This window comes from Liolophura sinensis, chromosome 5, assembly GCF_032854445.1.
Source record: "Liolophura sinensis isolate JHLJ2023 chromosome 5, CUHK_Ljap_v2, whole genome shotgun sequence".
NCBI lineage: Eukaryota > Metazoa > Mollusca > Polyplacophora > Chitonida > Chitonidae > Liolophura > Liolophura sinensis.
The window spans coordinates 6,173,720-6,192,445 of NC_088299.1; the positions used below are offsets into that span (position 1 = coordinate 6,173,720).

General features: G+C 39.2%; 1 protein-coding gene across 1 annotated transcript; it reads right to left on the reverse strand.

Annotated features, from left to right (window-relative positions):
* Positions 1-7,329: 7,329 nt before the first annotated feature.
* On the reverse strand, positions 7,330-17,653 carry LOC135465988 (aplysianin-A-like). The gene is made up of 5 exons (XM_064743370.1): positions 17,632-17,653; positions 13,143-13,518; positions 11,959-12,057; positions 10,985-11,129; positions 7,330-8,055 (listed from the first exon to the last, which is right to left on the reverse strand). The coding sequence occupies exons 1-5, from the start codon at positions 17,651-17,653 to the stop codon at positions 7,330-7,332; spliced, it is 1,368 nt and encodes a 455-aa protein (XP_064599440.1).
* Between the last annotated feature and the right edge of the window lie 1,073 nt (positions 17,654-18,726).

Genomic DNA, 18,726 nt, shown 5'->3' on the forward strand with positions numbered 1-18,726 from the left:
ATTTCTACATGCATATGTATGGAAACCATTACAAAACCATTGCCAGTGTATGTTTCTCCTGACAAAAGTTAAAGACAATAGTGAAAAGAAAAGTTACCTAATCAGTCCGTACACTACTCACCAGTGATAATTGTGTTCTAACGGAAAATGTCGATTGTTTGATTATTACACAATTTTCTCTTTGAATGGCGTAGAACACCAATCAATCAAATCAAACCAAACCTCTTTGACGTTTAATGGTCCACAAAAACTTTTTGTAGTAAATCTTTGTCTTACAATCGATTTTTTGTTAAAATTATTAAAATTTACCTGCTTAATACATGTTTACAACTAAAGGTGGGAACAAGTGAGCTTATATTACACAAGTTTTTGAGTCCAATAAATCGTTTTTACGATCCTCAATAATCATGTAAAGAAATCTTTTAAGTAATTTCCTTTTGCATGACTAACGGGCAGATGCTACAATTTATAAACACATTCAGTTTTCAATCAAATCAACATCCGTTATTGGATATTTTGTGGTTTAGTAAATTAAGGCTTGAGAACGATGCAATTTGTAACAAAAACACAATTTGTAATAATTATTACGAAAAGTCAATCTGAGAATGGCTTTTTGTAATAAATTATTACAAATTGTGTACTAAACTCCCACAGTGCCATTTTTTTTAGTATTATTATCCTGCCAAGAAGACACTGAAAAATTTCAGTTAAAAACGACGAAACCTAAATTGGCAGATGTCGTGTAGGAATGAGAGCGACGAGATATGTGGTAAATATATTCTTATAGGAAGTCATCGTCATTATTATCATTCATACTATCTCTCAGTTTATAGGCTTGATCTTGTTCAGGTGAAATTTTCCATAGTCTTCTTGCAAGGAATAAGTTATTGCAAAGAGGTACTCTGGGAGTTGCAACTTGTAATAATTATCACTAATTGCATGCGCTTCTATTACAAATGGGGCCTCCGTGGCACAGTCGGTTAGCGCGCTAGCGCAGCGTAATGACCCAGGAGCCTCTCACCAATGCGGTCGCTGTGAGTTCAAGTCCAGCTCATGCTGGCTTTCTCTCCGGCCGTAAGTGGGAAGGTCTGCCTGCAACCTGCGGATGGTCGTGGGTTTCCCCCGGGCTGTGCCCGGTTTCCACCCACCATAATGCTGGCCGCCGTCGTATAAGTGAAATATTCTTGAGTACGGCGTAAAACACCAATCAAAAAAAAAATCTATTACAAATTGCGTTGTTACAAGGCTTTCTCATGCACGGGCTTTCCCATGCATTTACTCCCACTGTAACAGGGTTTTTCATGCATTTTCATGCTTTCGTGCGCACTGCTCGTTGATCACTGCTTATACTGTGATGTTACTGACATATTTAGGAATGTATATGCAAAACATTATTACATATATCTGCAGTTGCCTTTATCGTGAATAATAACATCAACGCGGGATTTACAATATATTTATTCATCCTTAACCTATACTGAAGAGGTACCAGTGCATGGTGTTTTACAAACCTCTTTGCTAACTGCTGCCACTAAACCGAATTATATATAAATGTAATTATAGACGTACAGCAGAGGAAACAAATGCAAATCATGCAACGACGAGTGTGTGAAAGCTGGCAAATGGTCATAGGGCCTCTTGTCAGTTTACCTCAGTAAGGATTTATTCAAACTGTTCATGATCATTCACCCCCTAGCACTATGGCTTAAACAGAATTAGGTAGAAAAAAATGGAGGTGTTAATTCTAATTTATTAGCGGTCTCTGGTCTAGTAATCGATCAATGAAATCTGCAGGATCTGAAGGACCGCCAGGCTAAGACCTATACACGTAAATGAAATGCACATCTCTTGGAGATTTACATGTATACGGAGTTAATCAATTTCAATATTCAGTAAATATCTCAAGGGCTATTTATTTTAAACACTTTCGAAACCACAGTCTTAATGAAAAGATGAACAAAACTGAGAAATGCCCGCTGTCTTTTTTCTAGCCTACCATACGCACATCAGAAAAAATGCTAATACCCACTGAATTAGGTTGATGCTCGCGAAACAGCTTGCCTTTAGATATACGATTTATATTTCTTTGAAGGGGTAAATAATTCAAATTAAATGTACGTTTCCTTAAACTTATGCATATATCATTCAGCTAAAGTTGTAGTCATTTATAAATAATGAAATTCAGTCAGGAAGTGCATGCCATGCGCATGACGCCTCTGTCTTGCATGCGCATGCTTGTGTAGTAAAGCCGGTCAGCTTTCGGGATGGCTTTATTATAGCTACATGAAAATATTATATATGTTGCTGACCTTAAGCGCAGTTTTCCACATTTTGGCTTGTTAGTATTGTAAACCCAGCGAGCAAGGGAACGGGTCATCTTAATGGCGACTACCAATAGTTACCCTTCTTGACCCAGTTGTTAAAAACTTTATTAGCATTTAAGATCGGTATTAACTTTAGTCTGGACTAAAGTGCCATTTGTTTATGTTAGGCTGAGACCGGTATTCAGATTTAAGTCGGATTTAACTCTTAATACGCTTTTGAACAACCGGTTCCTTGTCAGCAAGTGCTCTTCTTTATAGAAAAGACTGACGTGAGATAAATATATACTCTATTCTGTTTCAAGGGCGTGGCCTTCATAAAATAAAGGTAGCTCGCCTGATTGATCATAATGTTCAAGTCATGTGAAACATTCAAATAATGACCTCTAAACCCCAAAAATTAGAATGATTGACAGTGTCATACACAGATATTATCCTCCAATTATATAGTGCTAAGATCTTACCATTAAATCAACAAGATACACCAAACTTATTATACTGTCACAACTATAACTGTTGATGGCATGCGTAAGGATTGCGGAGCAGTACGTGACTTCATGTGTTATGCAGTTGTACATTATTGTGGTGCACAACGTTACCGCAGAGGTCTTTCATGTGCAAATCCCGAACTGCACTTAGCAACACATGTACTATGGGAGGCAATTGCAACCCTGTGAATAGCTGAGCAAAATGTTGAGCTATGATGTAAAAGACTTCTTTGGCCTTTGATATACATGTACAAATCGCTACAATTGGCTATTTGTGTACTATGGGTGGCCACTGCAATCCTATGATTGGCCCAAACCTTTAACTAAACTGGACACCGACACCGCCACAGCCACCGCCACCAACAACACCTGATACCCCTCTCACACTATCTCTTCTTACTTCTTAAGGCGAGCTAAAAATCCACCTAGCACGAACAGCATTTTAGCTGTGGTTGCTGGAAGTGAAATCATAGCATTTTGTTACCTTTATAGTGTTGAAAGTAACTATGGCAAAAAAGTTTCCAGATCCATCCAAAACAGACAAAATTCTGATATATTTTAAGCAGGGGCAAACGAACAGTGCAGAAATTTATAGTGCCTTAACAACCTAAAATGTTTGTGTGACAGTATTATCAGTGTTCCTGCACTATTCAGTTCGGAGGCAAGTCTTGGACACATTTCCCTGAACTGCGCATGTGTAACCTTAAGCAGGTCTCGCAAGAAGCGAGTTTCGACCAGCAATCTGGTGATCACAGGTGTTTGGCCCTATCCAAATCATTTGCCAGCGCTGGGAACGACCTAATGCGAGCGTTGTTCTCCCCTCTACACGAGTATATACGTCGTACTATGCTCGCAAAAGGCTATATTCGAAACTCACTTCGTGTGAAACCGGCTTTAGACAAGGAATTTGTAGATTCCCCCGTTTTTACTGTGGCAATAAGCTGACCACGACGCTCGTGAGGCCGTTTCCGTTGTTAACCGTTCGTTTGATATATATATGGTCTTCCACCATATGTGTTACGAAAAGTTAGTCAGCAGCTTGTCCAAAGGTTTGTCGTTCAGCTTGGGCACTCCGGCTTCTTTCAACCATTAAAAAGACCACAATCGCCTTAGCGATATATAAAAAAAACTGTTGAATATACATGGCGCGAAACAGCAATCAGAATAACAGCATTTTATATCTGAGTTTATTTTGCCCTTCCGTACATTATTCCTGCGGCCTTGAAGGCTTTTATACATTGGAGTCTGTTGACAGATATGCTATAAGCTGGTTATAAAATTAAGTAAATGTATTCGTTACTCTGGATCCCGCCCTGCACAACAACAAGTTCACAAATTCCAGTCTAACAGCTAAGCCGTACCTAATATGCTTTTGAAACCTTAAATGTGTTCTGTTCACGTTGTCGTTTTATGCCCACGCTTCATCGATACCTCGATGTAAGACATCGCCAACTTCATGCAAGACATCACCACCTTCATAAACGGGATCACCAACTGCATGCATGGTATCACCAATTCCATGCACTATATCACCACCAAGAAGCTACAAAGAAAGGAAAGCGTTCAATAGTCGGAGGTTCCCTTGTGGTCTATTTCGTTCAAGAACAGAACAGAGCCAACTTACCGAATGCGATCGCTGTGAGTTCCAGCCCTTTCCGAGGTTCGGTTTGAATGCGCATTTTGGGCACTGGTGATTGATTAATTTATTTCATTGTTGGTTTAAAACGTACTCAAAAATATTTCACTTATACGACTGCGGTCTGCATTAAGGTGGGAGGAAACCAGGCGGAGCCCAAGGGAAACCAACGACCATCCGTAGGCTGTTGACAGACCTTCACACGTAGGACCAAAGAGGAATCCAACACTCGCTGGACTTGAACTTACAGCAACCACATTGGCGAGAGGCTCCTCGTTTATTGCAGTCCACTAGGGCGCAAACGACGAGGTCTCGGAGGCTCTCTGTAAATCATTGAAAGATATCGTCTGACTCATCCCCTAGTGCCATGGACGAAGGAGAATTATGCAAATGCAGTGATGTTAATTACAATACTAGTATATTAGACGCCAATGGGCTGGAATTATTCAAAATGCTTTGTTTTCACCACCCTTAATTAACCATTTACAAGAGCATAATACAAAGGGACCAAGCCTCGAGGATTCTTAGCTTACCAGCAGAATCTTTGTTCATGCGGGTATACATTGCAAACAGCCTCGCATGTAGACATGATATAAACCTTTAGTTTTATACATCCCAGATTCGTCCTTTTCAAAGTTGGCTTTCACAGACCTTAAAATCCGTGATTATTACGATATACGTACGTATATAGCTGAGAATCGAAATGCTAGTTCATACGGTAGGAGTTAAACCTTAAACACAGTGACGACACAATGAATATTCAAGAAGAAAGGAGGTTTTTCGTTGGACAAGCCTAAACCATGGCGGGACTTTCAGTATTCCTCGAATTGGTGGGTTTTGTGGAAAATGATGATATTTTAAGTCCTTTTCTTTCTTACGAAAACTTAAAAAAAGTTCCATGTAGTTTGTATAACTCTTTCATTTAAAGTATAGACTGTATAAATGTATTCCTTTCTTTTAAATGACTGAACCAATCAGGTTTATCTCCCCTGAAATTGCAGCCTCCTTTTCTATTTGGATTCGAGTTATTAACATCTCTAGGACTATTTTCCGGATACCACTTTTGTGTAAGTCTTGATTCTCATAAATGGACTCAAAGTGGAATTGAAGTACCAAACGGTCAGGTGTACCATTTAAAAACTGGACAGAAAATCTACTGGGGAAAATGTTTCAAGTTATGGCACCTGTTTACATTTTTACATATTTAATTTATATTTTTGTAAATAGTCTATATTGTCCAAGGCCATTTTCACTTTTTTCGGGAGCGGTAGATCCAGGATCAGTCCTGGGTCGAGTCCCACCTAAGACTTTAAAAGAGGAAGTTGTATCTTCCTCGCTTGGCGTTCAGGGGAGAGTGCAAACGACTGGTTGACACGTATCAGTATAATGGCTCGGGCGAGGCGGCTTACTTGCCTTCGGTTAGTCGTCTCAGTGAAGCAGCACTAGATAAAAGACCGGTGGAAATCCGTCTTGCTACAAGAAGGCACATTACATAAACCCTAAGGATTCCTTCATCATCATATGACTGAAATATGGTTGAGTACGACGTTAAACCCCAAGCACTCACTCACCCACCCATTTTCATTTTTAGGCGATTTAATTCTGGGACTGGGAAAGATTCCCAGATATGTGACACTGAATGCTGGTTTTCTGGGACTGGTTTCCACCAAATTTGAAGCTGTTTAAAGTTCATGAGCTGGAACGTAAACCACTGTTCTTGACTACTTCCCTCTCCACCGTGCAAGAATGGCCCTTCTCTTATCAAAAACTCAACTTATGAGGATGCTTACCAAAAACCGTGATGCGGATTTCTCAGGCGCTGAAAAATATAGCCCATGTATAGGTTTTCACATGCTGTTGGCGTAGTCAATCACCAGGAGATCATGTTTAACCGGAAGGACAACACAGAAGACAGATGATGAAACGCTTTCCTTTGATTTATTTATTTTATTGGTGTTTTACGCCGTAATCAAGAATATTTGACTTCTACGACGGCGGCCAGCATTATGGTGGGAGGAAACCTGGGCAGAGCCCGGGGGAAACCCATGAACATCCGCAGGTTGCAGGCAGGCTTTCACACGTACGACCGGAGAGACATGAACTCAGAGCAACCGCATTGGTGAGAGGCTCCTGAGTCATTACGCTGCGCTAGCGCGCTAACCAACTGAGCCACGGAGGCCCCGCTTTCCTTTGAAATATCAACAGTGGAAAATGATAAAGTGCTTTCCAAATGGTGGATGTTGGGTAAATCCTTGTTCGATTTCTAAAAGTCTAAACGTCTGAGTTCTATACAAACCCTATTTGCCACAAATGTACAAACATGGCGGCAGGACGGGCCTCAGATTTCGAGGTTGAGGTGACGTTTTTAAATAATTGAAGGTAAAATGTCCTAGATAAAACAGTTAAGTAGATTTTCAGATTAATTTATTATATTTTGTCATTAAACATAATATAAATATTGTACTTATGATTTGAGAAAACTGGGCTACCATCCGCAGGTAACTGGCAGACCTTCACGCGTGCGACCGTACAGGAAGCCGTCTTGAACTGGTGGGAGGGAAAATTTTGTTATCAATGACACTAAAGAGCTGAAAAACACTTAAAAATTATCCTAAATATACTGGAACGTCGAAACAACCATATCAATATTAGTTCGTTCATGTCATAGATAAAAAAGACATCAAAACTTGTTACGAGATTAAATAATCAACCGGCAGATATTTACTGAATAAATAAATAGGATGGCCTCAGGTGACAATACCGACTAATCTTCTTGAAAATCCAGAGAAATCCATAAAATGATAACATACTAACAAGTGACTTAAAAGATGTAACCAAACTTCTTCAGGTTGAATTTGTTATTTCAAATCTCATTGCAATATGGTTATATCATGTTGAAGAATTGTCGAAGGACTTTATCAGCTGCCCTGAGACATCCTTCACTCCAACCATAGAGGTCTCTGGAGAAAGCATTAGTCACGATGAAGACGTCATCAGACGCGGAAGGTTGTTGAATAAAATTTGCTACTGCTTTTGGTTGGTAGCCAGGTTTGAACAACTGCCAAGCTCCACCATTTTGCGGATCATCCCAAATATGCATAACGCCATCTATTGGCATTGGAATAGAGCTTGCATTGACGTCATACATCGTTGCCAAGTGATGATGCACGTGTTCTACAACTTTTGTACTAACTGAAAACGCTGCTGGGACGATGAAGGACGAAATAGTATTTGGCGAACTGCGCAGGTGCCTCCAAAAGTCATTGTTTTCCTTTGTGTCTGCGTACGATACCATCATTAACGCTGTCTCGTGACCCGAAGAATTACGAAAACGACCAAACTCTCCACCCTGTCGAAGTGGAAGATCAGTGAAGAAGGCTTTGTAGTTTACAGAGAAATTATCCCACCAGGCAGATGGATAGGCAAGAAAGATTTTCATGGCGCTAAAATCATTGACGGATTCCAGTGCCGTCTTCACGGGCAGAGCGTTTTGTAACGGGCCCCATTGGATATTCTTCAGAGCCCCTGGAGGGAGGGCAAGAATCACCTGGGACGCACAAATCCGCCTCGGTCTTATCTGGAACAAGAGACTGGTGTTAAACAGGGTGAACTGAGAAAGAGAAGCACGCAAGTGCAAGTGATTATGCAGATTATGGGGCATCGCAAACAAAGGTAATTATATATGAGGTTTAACTTGTGAGTCTATATTTACTTTATTTCTAAATCGGTCTCAGGCATATTATCATTCTGGTCGTTTATTGATTAATAATATTTGCATTTATTTATTTATTTTATTTTTTGTTTGTATTTTACGCGGTACTCAAGAATATTTCACTTGTACGACGGTGGCAAGAGGAACCCGGGCAGCGCCCGGCGAAACCCGTGACCTTCCGCAGGCCTTCCCGGAGAGGAAGCCAGCATGAGCTAGACTTGAACTCACAGCGACCGCACTGGTGAAAAGCTCCATGGTTATTGCGCCGGACCCGTGTGCTAAACCTCTCGGCCAACAAGTTTTCTTGATGGGCATTCCACTTTTGGGATTATTGTTTTACATTTATGTAGTTCTTTCGTTTGCATTGTTTCATTGCGCATAAAAGTGTTCTGAAGAAAGCTGATATCTTGACAGGTTGCGTTCATTTCACGATTACACCTTCAGAGCGTCAGGGTTTGATCAGATATACTTGACATGACATGGCAGGCATGAGATATGGTAATTTTAGGCCAGTGACATCAAATATATTGCATGAAACAGTAATGAGGTAATATGACAATATGCCGTATTTCACTGGTTATGTATGACTCATTGTTGTCGCTGCTCTGGTTTTACTTTTTATGCTGTAAGTATTATACTGATAACCAACTGTTGACAGCGCCTCTGTCCTTTCTTTTCCACGGTCATATTCATGACATAGAATACACATGAACAATAATGAATGCTGGATCCAATAACATATGGGTGTCAAAACGGACATCCGTATACTCTACCAGCCGTCAACCAAAATGAACGTCCCATGTGAAAAATCGGAAGAGGAATTCCCACAACAAGGTTCAATACAAACCACCAAAGAACTAAGAAAGTCTGTAAAGTGTGCAATTAAGACGGATTCATACAAAGAGAAGCAGTCAATGGATTTCAGTGTTGTTGGAGTGAGTGAGTGAGTGCTTGAGGTTTAACGTCGTACTCAACAATTTTTCAGTCATATGACGACGAAGGAATCATAGAGTGCATGTACGTTTAATGTGCCTACTTGTTGCAGAACGGATTTCCACCGCTCTTTTATTTAGTGCTGCTTCACTGAGACGACTTACCGAAGGCAAGTAAGCCGCCTTGCCCGAGCCATTATACTGATACGGGTCAACCAGTCGTTGCACTATCCCCTTCATGCTGAACGCCAAGCGAGGAAGTTGTAAAGTCTTAGGTGTGACTCGATCAAGGATTGATCCTGGAAGCGCACCGAAGCGGACGCTCTACCAACTGTGCTAGCCGGGCCGGTCAGTGTTGTCTTAAAGTCGCAAGGAATTTTGTAGGCGAATGACTGAAATGAGTGTTCAAATCGTGTACTATGCTAGTTAACGAGTTGCCTAAGATCAAACTATGGTTATCAGTTACGCTTTGATCGCAGCTGCTCATATATACAACGTGGCGATCTAATTCAACAGGACGAATGTATGACCCCTAGGCTCGGGTTCCATGACACTGTACAGTGTTGTTGTTGACTGCCCTTGAACTATTTCTTGGGGTCAGTTAACTTCTGGCTCGTGGACTTGTGTATCCAATTTTCATTAAATTTATCCACGTGTGCACATCGTCATGTATGAAAGCCCTCCTGTTTTCATTGACCGTTACCTGATTTTTGAAGGTCATTAGGCCAGTGCCTCCATTACACTACAGACACACTGTCTGTTGGTAATGTGCTTTCAGTCGAGGGAATTGCACGATGTTTGCATAACGTTGGAGAAAAAACAGTGCAAACTTAAAACTCCCCTGTTAATTTTTCATTTTTTCACTTAAATTTTCGCGCAGACCAGAAGGCACAACATCTCATACTTACCCATTTATCCCTCGTGTATCCCTCCATGGTACTAGTGTCAAATATCAACAGTTCGTAGACACGTCGTCCTGCAGACCAAATTTTCCTTATTGAATGGACTCTTTTGTTCAGCTGAATGAAATGTCTGTAAATCAAAGTAAAGAGAGAATAGAAAACCTATTATTGATGCTGGATTCAAAACGCAGTACCTTAAGATGTAAACTGTTAACAGGCCAGACACCTGGATTATGAAGGTGACTTGGAACAGACTTAACTTCAATATTGAATTTGATTTTCTTCATCCATGACCTACCATGGGAATAATTATTTTAACACAAATAGTTGATGTAAACTGCTACGACAATGATGTCATTTAGTGCTTAAGGATAAATGTAAATCCAGGCGTAATGCCAAAATTTAAGACTCTTTTTCTTGTTTTAGTTTGGGATAGATTTGTTATTCAGTTATGAGCTCTTTTTCTCAAATAATGGGGAATAATTTTTTTTTATATACTTTCTCATCAAAACATGGCCTTGCATATCTGTGTTAGATCTTTCTTTTTTTGTAAACACAGATGTTTGTGTCACATGATTGATTTTTAAAGTGTGTTGCCATGTAATAACTGCGGTTAACGTTGCGATTTAGAATCTCAATTTTTGGCTTAACTTATAATTTTCTTTCTTTAGAATACTTTCATTTTAGAATACCCGAGACTTAGAAAAATGCACAATTAAAGTAGCTGGTATTGGGAAAAGCTTCCCGGATACTTTAAAGCAGATAGATTATTTGATTCGAATATCGTTTACTTAAGCGTATCTTTCATAATTAGTTCGATAGACAAAGCATGGCTGAATCAAAGATTACGGCTTTACGGCACTGTGGTAGTATATAACGGCCACATCGTGATGAAAACAACTAGAAAAATGATTTAAACCTGAGATTAGCTGCCTTGAACTGCTGTGCCAGTTTTTGTGAGACGCTGTTCATCCCCCCAACAACTGTCCATACCTGGGGAGAAGGTACGAGTGGGTTGGTCGCCACAGCATCGTGAACGGCGTTCACGTTCGTGTCGAATAACGTGTAGAAAACGCTAAGATCCTTTAAGTAATTTTTAGCTTCACTACTCCACAGTTTGTCCATCAAATTAAGATAGCTAAAGGATAAAACAAACAAGGGCAAGTTAAACAATTCTGATAAAAAAAACTGTTGCACCAGCTATTATAGCTTTGTGGAAATACTAGTAATTGTTATTACACCAAAATGCTATGTCATATTCAACACAATATCCTGCCAGTCCAACGGAATCTTGAATTAATAGAATATGTGTGTTACATTAAATACAATAATCTGTTATCATAGGATAATACGTTCTATAGCATCGCTGATACTGCATAATTTTCTGTTGAAATTAACAGATTAATGTTTTAAGTGCAACCCTGTCATAAAAATTAAAATTGGTCAGCGGTGATTTGATTATTTTCTGGTTAATGAAAAAGACAGGGCTTTTAAAGAAATTAAGACTGAGAGACAAATGAGTTTACAATTGATTGTAAAAATAAGGTGCGCCACTTGCACAAACACATTGCAAGGCTATTGTAATTTTTTAAAGGTGCAATTGCGGTCGTAGGCCAAATTTTACTCGTACATAAAGGTGGCGTGTAAATGGACAATGTACCGGCCAATAACTTTACTTGAAATACAGTCAACTTAGACTTACAATGCCTTTGTGCAAGCGGGGTGGAGGATGGTAGTGGGGGAAGGTGCCTGTCAGGTTACCCCAACAAACATATCTTGAACGATGATCTAAGCATTGTTTGTGGAATTTGATACCGGTCGTTGTATGTGAATTAGAAGTTATGGAGGTGTGTTGGCAGAGGAGATTTCCATAAAATCATTAAAATAATGTACTAATGTGTCAGATAGTATCAAAGAGTTGTTGTACATATGGCCATACGCAAACCATATTGCGTTCCTAGCCATACCTTTGTTTATAGACCGGGACTCCGTCTGGTGTCGTAGCCTCTTCTATATCAGGGATCTGATCAGGTCTACTGACATTCAGAGCTTGTTGAGATAATCTCCTGGAAGCCAAAAAAAAAAAAGACAAAAACATAAGGAAAAAAAACATTTACATATCGATGCTATTATATGCGATAGGTTTGACTGTTCGTTCTGCTTGACTATTTCATGTGAAAGAGACATCACAATTTCGCCAAATTTATGTTGTGTAAGCAATGTAACCGGCTTAGAGGGCACATTACAGACTGTTTAAGTAGCTAAGCAGCTGAAATTTCATTCGTTATTCTGCATCCTGTACAGAACCCAAGCATGTACTGTTTTACCCCCACCGTGCTGCAGTTTTTTTGCACTATTTTGTTTTTAAAAAATAGTAAATCGTCCTTTTGTAAATATAGTAAATATATAGCTATTAACGTGCATATCATTCTATTTTGATTTACCCAATTCTGCTCTAGGCATTGCATTAGGTTGCTGTTTAAGTTGCTGTTGTACTTAAGCATTTACGTGAACAGTAGGAATGAAATTTCAACTGGGGTAAAAATCATTTATTTGAGTGGTGTTTTACGCTGCTCGCACCCAGGAACTTCGGCTCACTGAGTGGTCAATTAAGAATATGATACGGAGACAGTCGAAGGAACTTCAGTGAGTAAAGGGAGATAATCTGATAGATAAGGAACAACATATATATATATATATATATATATATACTTCAAAAATACTTCACTTATACGACGGCGGCCATTATTTTGGTGGAAGGAAACCTGGCAGAGCCCGTGGGAAACCCACGATCATCTGCAGTTTGCTGGCAGGCCTTCCCACTTACGGTCAACTGGGGTAATATATCGAGAGGCTGGATTTCATCGGTTAGGTGTGACTATTTGCCAACTATCACACTTTCGCTGCTTCTCTGGTTTTATCCTCTACGCATGCTGTAATCTTTCATATTTTAAATGTGCATTTAGGGTAATACGCATTCCAGTACTACGAGCACTGACGACTCGTTCCTCGGAGATTCCCTGTCCGTGGCTCAAATTTAACCATCTTAGCTACGTCGTCACGGTCCACTCTTTCAAAAATGAAAACTTTAGAAGTGTCTACATAAAACAGCGATATACATAAAAAAAAGTTATTGTACAAAGTTCCTTACCATATCAAATTGCTTGTAATTTTACTCTCACTCGGTGATAGGTTGTATGGTAACTTTGTACTATTCAGTTCCTCTCCAGTTAGTCGTCTTCCTCGAAAATGGAACATCTTTTGGAACTGATCTGGTTGAAAAACTTCTGAGCGCAGACCCAGTTGTGGTAATAAACCTTCGAGTGTTGTATGTATACCACGGTGAAATCTCATTGCCCCCAAATCAGCAGGAACATTCGGCACGGAGGGAAGAAACACGCTGAACGTCCGACCTCCGATTCGATCCGTGTTTTCGAAGATGGCGATTTTCAAGCCTCGTTCTCGAAGTCGCCATGCGGTGTACGTACCACCTATCCCCCCTCCAACAATGGCCACGTCCAGGCATTCTGTAATAAGGTATGCGATTGTTAATCAGTCATGTGGAGTGATTTTTCCCAGAAAATGGTAGAGTCAAAGCAACACCAAGATTTCATTCGCAACAATTAATGCATCACGTGTTTGCAAATTTTCATTGTCAATGAATAATTGTGTTGTCCACTGTGTCTCGGGCCACTTCAGAAAAAAAAAACTTGGAGTAGGCCTAGGTTTTAATCGTGAATATTTGTCTGAGATCTTATTGTATAGTTTGACGCCATTTAAGGAGTAAAATTTGTGTACTGCTGTAGAAAGTTTCTCACAGAAAATGATACGATGAGTATTGTAAAACAAACCCCTGGCGGAATTTTGCTATGCAGGTTACTGTTCTGTTTTAAGCTGACATTAATTTTTCAGTGATTCTCTTCTACGTTTATATTCGTGTCTGGTTACTTAAATTTGTTCACTTATTTGAACGAAGACCGCTTTGGAAGCCTAATGGATGGAGGGTCCGGCTGAAAGTCGGGAGACCTGGCATCAAACCTTGGTCGGGTCATATTAAAGACTAAATGTGGTACTCGATGCTGCCTAGCTTAGCACCCAGCACTGAGAGGTTAGAGCAAGGAAACAGGACTGGTTAGCCCGGTGTAAGAAGCCAGGTGTCATTTGACAATATCTCATATATGTTGTCTTAGGCATAGTACTTCAGTAGCAGCAGCACTTTGTCGACATGGACTCTTGGCATCGGTAAGATGAGGCACGAAAAGTACATGTAGAAAAGAGAATACTATTGAAACCAGTATATAGGACCATTAATAGCTGTTGTTGTCTATTTGGTAGTAAATTTAATTAATTTCTGACAAATTAAAAAGTAAAACTGAATACATAATCGAACCGTGCACCACCTCAATCAATGGAAATTATTTTAAAAGAGAAGAAAACATAAAAATGATGTCAAAATCAGATGAAAGAGCATCAAAACTTATTTGCAAATATGATCCTTAATATTTTTTTTTGATTTCTTTTTTCAAGAGAAAAGGGTATTTGAAAATATTTTTGTAAGGTGGGTATTTGAGACCAACTTTTTGTATTCATCATTGTTGCATAATAATGTTCTAAATAAGGATGTGATGCTTGTCTAATAAATTTATTTGAATGTAGATTTGTTGTTTATATCAAAACATGTGCATTTAACCTAAATGATAATATTTATGAACATATTACAAATATAAATATGAGATTTAATACATCTGTTAGCTGAAAAGAACAAATTCTAGTACAAAAATATTTATTAAACCTGTGTTACATCCTCATTTATGACATTATTAAACAAAGACTATAAATACCAAAAGGTGGTCCCAAATACCCACCATACGAAAATTATTTTCAAGTGTCTTTTTCTCCTTAAAGGAAAATCGGTAATAATATTTGAAGACCCCATTTAGGAATAACTTTTGCACTCTTTCATTTGAACTTTATATCATTTTTATGTTTTCTTAACCCTTAAGACTCAATGTCTTTGATAAATTTGGTATTTCATGTATAGACTTGTGTTTTTAGCTTTTCAAATCACTTGAAATCAATCATTAATATTTAAAACGAAACGGTGAAATAGCGGTTTGCTCATAATAATCATGCCTCTTCGGCGGCGGTAGATCCAGGATCAGTCCTGGGTCGGGTCACACCCAACACCTTAAAATGGGAGGCTGTAGCTTCCTCGTTTGGCGTTCAGCATTAAAGGGATAGTGTAACGACTGGTTGACCTGCATCAGTATAATGGCTCGGGCGGGGACGCTTACTTGCCTTCGATAAGTGGTCTCAGTGAAGCAGCGCTAGATAAAAGAGCAGTGGAAATCCGCCCTGCAGCAAGGAGGCACATTACATGAACTCTAACGACGTCTTCGTCGTCATATGACTGAAAAATTGTTATGTACGACTTTAAATCCCAATCAATCACTCACTCACTCACTCACTCACTCACTCACTCATAATAATCATACAAAGTTGATCATCCGTTAAGGCCATATGTACATGCCAGTAACATGCCATTCGTCTTTTGACTGGTGGATTTCAGAAAACAGTTGGATAACATGTTTGTTCATTTTAAACTGTACCTTGGTGTTGGGATCGGGTCTGCGTGTAAGTCCACTGCGAACCTGAAAATAATATCAGATAAACTTTTACCTAACGTCCAAAGTTGTGTAGGTAATTAAATAATATGTCTCAAATATTACGAGGATAATATAATCGATAAAAGAGCGTATTTATCATTTTAGAATCGGTCTGCAAAACAGACCTGAAAATACAAAACTAAAAATGGTTTTACCTGGTATGTTTAGACCGTATCCTTTTATGTTTCCAAGGCCTACAACATAAGAGGTCAGGTATCTATAGTTATTGAAGTGTAAAAGAGGCAAGCATCAATAAAAAGTATTTTGGCGGGAATTTTTGTTGTTTGACTTTGATCTGATGTTGAACCGTGTTGCTATCGAGTTGTTATCACTCATGAAGGCATTCACTGAGTAGAAGATAACTCGTTATCCAGCCTACATGTGTAGAATCACAAGAATATACCAACTTTAAATAAAGAACGCATTATCCAAAACAGCTTTTCTTGCTGATTCCAAACATGATCTTCATGACTTTTTATTTTGTTTTTACAGAGAATAAAATGCAAATAAAAGCTGAGGTTCTGCGGTGGACAATATTTACAAAGCTGAATCTTAATTACTCCATCGATACTCATGGCGCTGCTTCCCACCTTCTAACATATCTAATTTCTGTATTTCTACGTACAAGGCTTGATTTAATGTCGAAATATAATACTTTGAGTCTACCTGAAAATAAAATTTATTTATTTATTTATATGGTTGGTGTTTTACGCCGTACCCAAAAATATTTCACTGACACGACGACGGCCAGCATTATGGTGGGAGAAAACCGGGAAGACATATCTGTGCTTCGGTCTGTCTAGTTTGGCCTACCGTAGAGTCTACCCTAATTGCTTTTTGCATGAGGTAAAAATGAAGTAGCTCTGTTGTTACAGTTTGGGACAACTCTCGTCAATCCCGAACATTTCCTCAGGTTTATGATGGCCTATTTTGTCACATAGCGAAATTTCTCATGATATACCTTTAGTGTCACGTTCGACTTGAAATCTATTTCTGCAATCATTTCTTTATAACATATATAGCTGTACGAAATATTTAAAAAAAAAATATAGTTTCCTTATCTTTATCATCTGAACTTGATGGCGCTGTCTGTATGGCTATCCATGTTAACATGACTGCATCTTTTTTAAAACTAATACTGCTTCAAGGCACACAGAATCGATTATGATTGGCTAGTGTGAGAGATAGGCAAGTCCAGGCTATGTCTAACCTAAGCTGAATTTTAGGTATGGTACACTTATTCCAGCATGATTAAGGCTGCAAAATTTATCCAGGTATATCCTGTCTCAGCTATCATCCAATCAGCGTCGAGTCTGTATCCCGTCAAGTTCAAATGGATTTTTATGTTGGTGCAACTTAAGTAACTGGACTAACTGACAATCGGCCGGATTTCACTGGCTGCGTGTTACCATTTACAAACACACACTGTCGTTGCTGAACTGGTTTTACTCGCTGAAATGTAATCTTTCGTATCCATATAGTCTAATCAGAAGATAAATCATTTGTCAAAAATTTCCAATCTATTCCATTTTTTGTTGGCTGCTTGTTAAACATTTTCAGTTAACATTTTCATGCAACTAATTCCGCCATCGCCATATGAAAACCAGTTTGAACCAACTGGTTGTTAACTGGCAGGTGGACTAATTTCTGCTTGAGGAAGTTGGAATCAGTGCCTTATTATCACACCCGGTTTCCGGAATTAGGCATGTAATTCTGTGTACTTCGAGGTGTGGAGTCTTTTTTTTGTTGCCAGTCGGCCTTTTTGGAAACACAGTTCAGGTACGGAAACCCGAACATCTTGGCCATGGAGTTTTGATGCTGAGTAACAGCACGAAACTTTGACATTGTCGCTTATTTTGATTTTTTGATCGACCACATTTACGAAAGCCTCCTCAGTCATTGTTGCCAGGCTAACCACTCCGCCACGGAGTGAATACTCATGAATGGGATATACCTCTGAATAACCCACCTCACCCCCCTCACCCCCACTCGCCATATTAATGAAAGATTAATATTGCAGATTTAATTTCATCCAGGCCCCGCAAAACAATGTGCCTCGTGCTTGGTTTCGTCCACCTCATGACCACTCTCCGATAAGTCATCAAGTTTAATCAGTACGTGTAACCTACTCTCAAAAAATTAATCTATTAAATTTAGCGCAAATTTTGTTATCTGAGTAATCATTGCATGCATTTTGTTATTCCTGCGGATTATTCTATTAAATATAGCACACATATTCTATTAATTCAACATAACAATTATATTAAACTAAGGGTAAATTATCTTGAATATGACACAGTATTATGTTACATAAAAGATTACATTCTCTTATCACTCGGCCAACAGACCTTTCGTTAAATTTAATAGATGAATTTTCTGAGTGTACAGGGAGTAAAAATTTCACCAGCTACCTTACCTGTTGTGACTACAAACACAATCAAGGCGAAGTTTCCGGTCCACATGACTACCGTGTTCTGAGTCCGACCTCAGTGCGGTGATCTCCACTTCATACAATCCTAATGCCGTGAATTCCACTTAATCGAACCTTGATCCCGCGATTTCCTCTTAATTCTACCAAAATGTCGTTATACCAACTTAATTCAACCCGGACACGTCTGTCTCTCCGCAGATTTATCCTGAAATAACATAAATGGAAACATTAAGGACTTGATCGATTGACTGGTGTTTTACACCACTCCCAAGGATATTTAATTTATAGTATGATGGAGGCCAATAGTATGATGGAGGAAACCGGACAGAGCCGGTTAAAACCATCCCTAGGTTGCTGACAGACCAGAGCTGTGAGTTCAAGTCCAGCTCATGCTGGCTTTCTCTCCGGCCGTGGGTTACCACCGGGCTCTGTCCGGTTTTTTCCCACCATAATGCTAGCCGCTGTCGTATAAGTGAACTATTCTTGAGTACGGCGAAAAACACCCTGGGAAACTCCTTATCTACATTAATAGTTTATTTTATTTAGTTGAAGCCAACATAAGTAGTTTTCTTGACAGCAAATGCCTCGATATGAATGAATTGAGCAATTTGTCGACTGCATTGACTCACGTGAAGACA

Coding starts and splice junctions, on each gene's coding strand:
- LOC135465988 (XM_064743370.1), bottom strand. CDS start 17,653: ATGGCGAGTGGGGGTGAGGGGG. Junction 11,130..11,958: donor GTCCCGGTCTATAAACAAAG/GTATGGCTAGGA, acceptor TTTATCCTTTAG/CTATCTTAATTTGATGGACA. Junction 8,056..10,984: donor CACTCGTACCTTCTCCCCAG/GTATGGACAGTT, acceptor TCTCTTTCTCAG/TTCACCCTGTTTAACACCAG.